Here is a 349-nt window from a genome sequence, read left to right as displayed (position 1 = left end):
GGTAAAATTACCAACACAGTGCCATCCCCCAGAGGCTATGGAGGAGATGGTGATGCCTTGGAGACTCTCAACTGGCTCTGGACGATCGATCTGGCACAATTCTCCGTTGCCTAGTTGACCACGCCTAAAGTGAGACAAAAATTAATTATGTGTAGGAGTTATGCAAGTCATTTTGTCCATAGACTAGCTAGCAGGCAAATAATCAGGAGAAAAAAAAAAAAGAATGAAGTAATTTGAGAAACAGTAATGCAGGGCAAGTCCTTATCAATTCAAATATTTTGGCTATAGAAAATTTATCCAATATTTATTAATTGCACTAGCTTTAACTATAACAGAGAGGGCCTACAGT

The 349-nt window shown here is 39.0% G+C and overlaps 1 protein-coding gene across 2 annotated transcripts in view; it reads right to left on the bottom strand.

The window, feature by feature from the left end:
- Positions 1-349, bottom strand: part of LOC119587708 (RCC1 domain-containing protein 1-like) — a 6,004-nt gene that overhangs the window by 1,838 nt on the left and 3,817 nt on the right. For both annotated transcript variants that reach the window (XM_037936390.1, XM_037936391.1), the window contains one exon: positions 12-124. In XM_037936390.1, the coding sequence (XP_037792318.1) occupies positions 12-124 (113 nt within the window). The remainder of the gene's footprint in view (positions 1-11; positions 125-349) is intronic.

This window comes from Penaeus monodon, chromosome 23 (genome assembly GCF_015228065.2).
Source record: "Penaeus monodon isolate SGIC_2016 chromosome 23, NSTDA_Pmon_1, whole genome shotgun sequence".
NCBI classification, from domain to species: Eukaryota; Metazoa; Arthropoda; class Malacostraca; order Decapoda; family Penaeidae; genus Penaeus; species Penaeus monodon.
The sequence above is the reverse complement of the archived record's forward strand: the minus strand, read 5'-3'. Positions and strand labels throughout refer to the sequence as shown.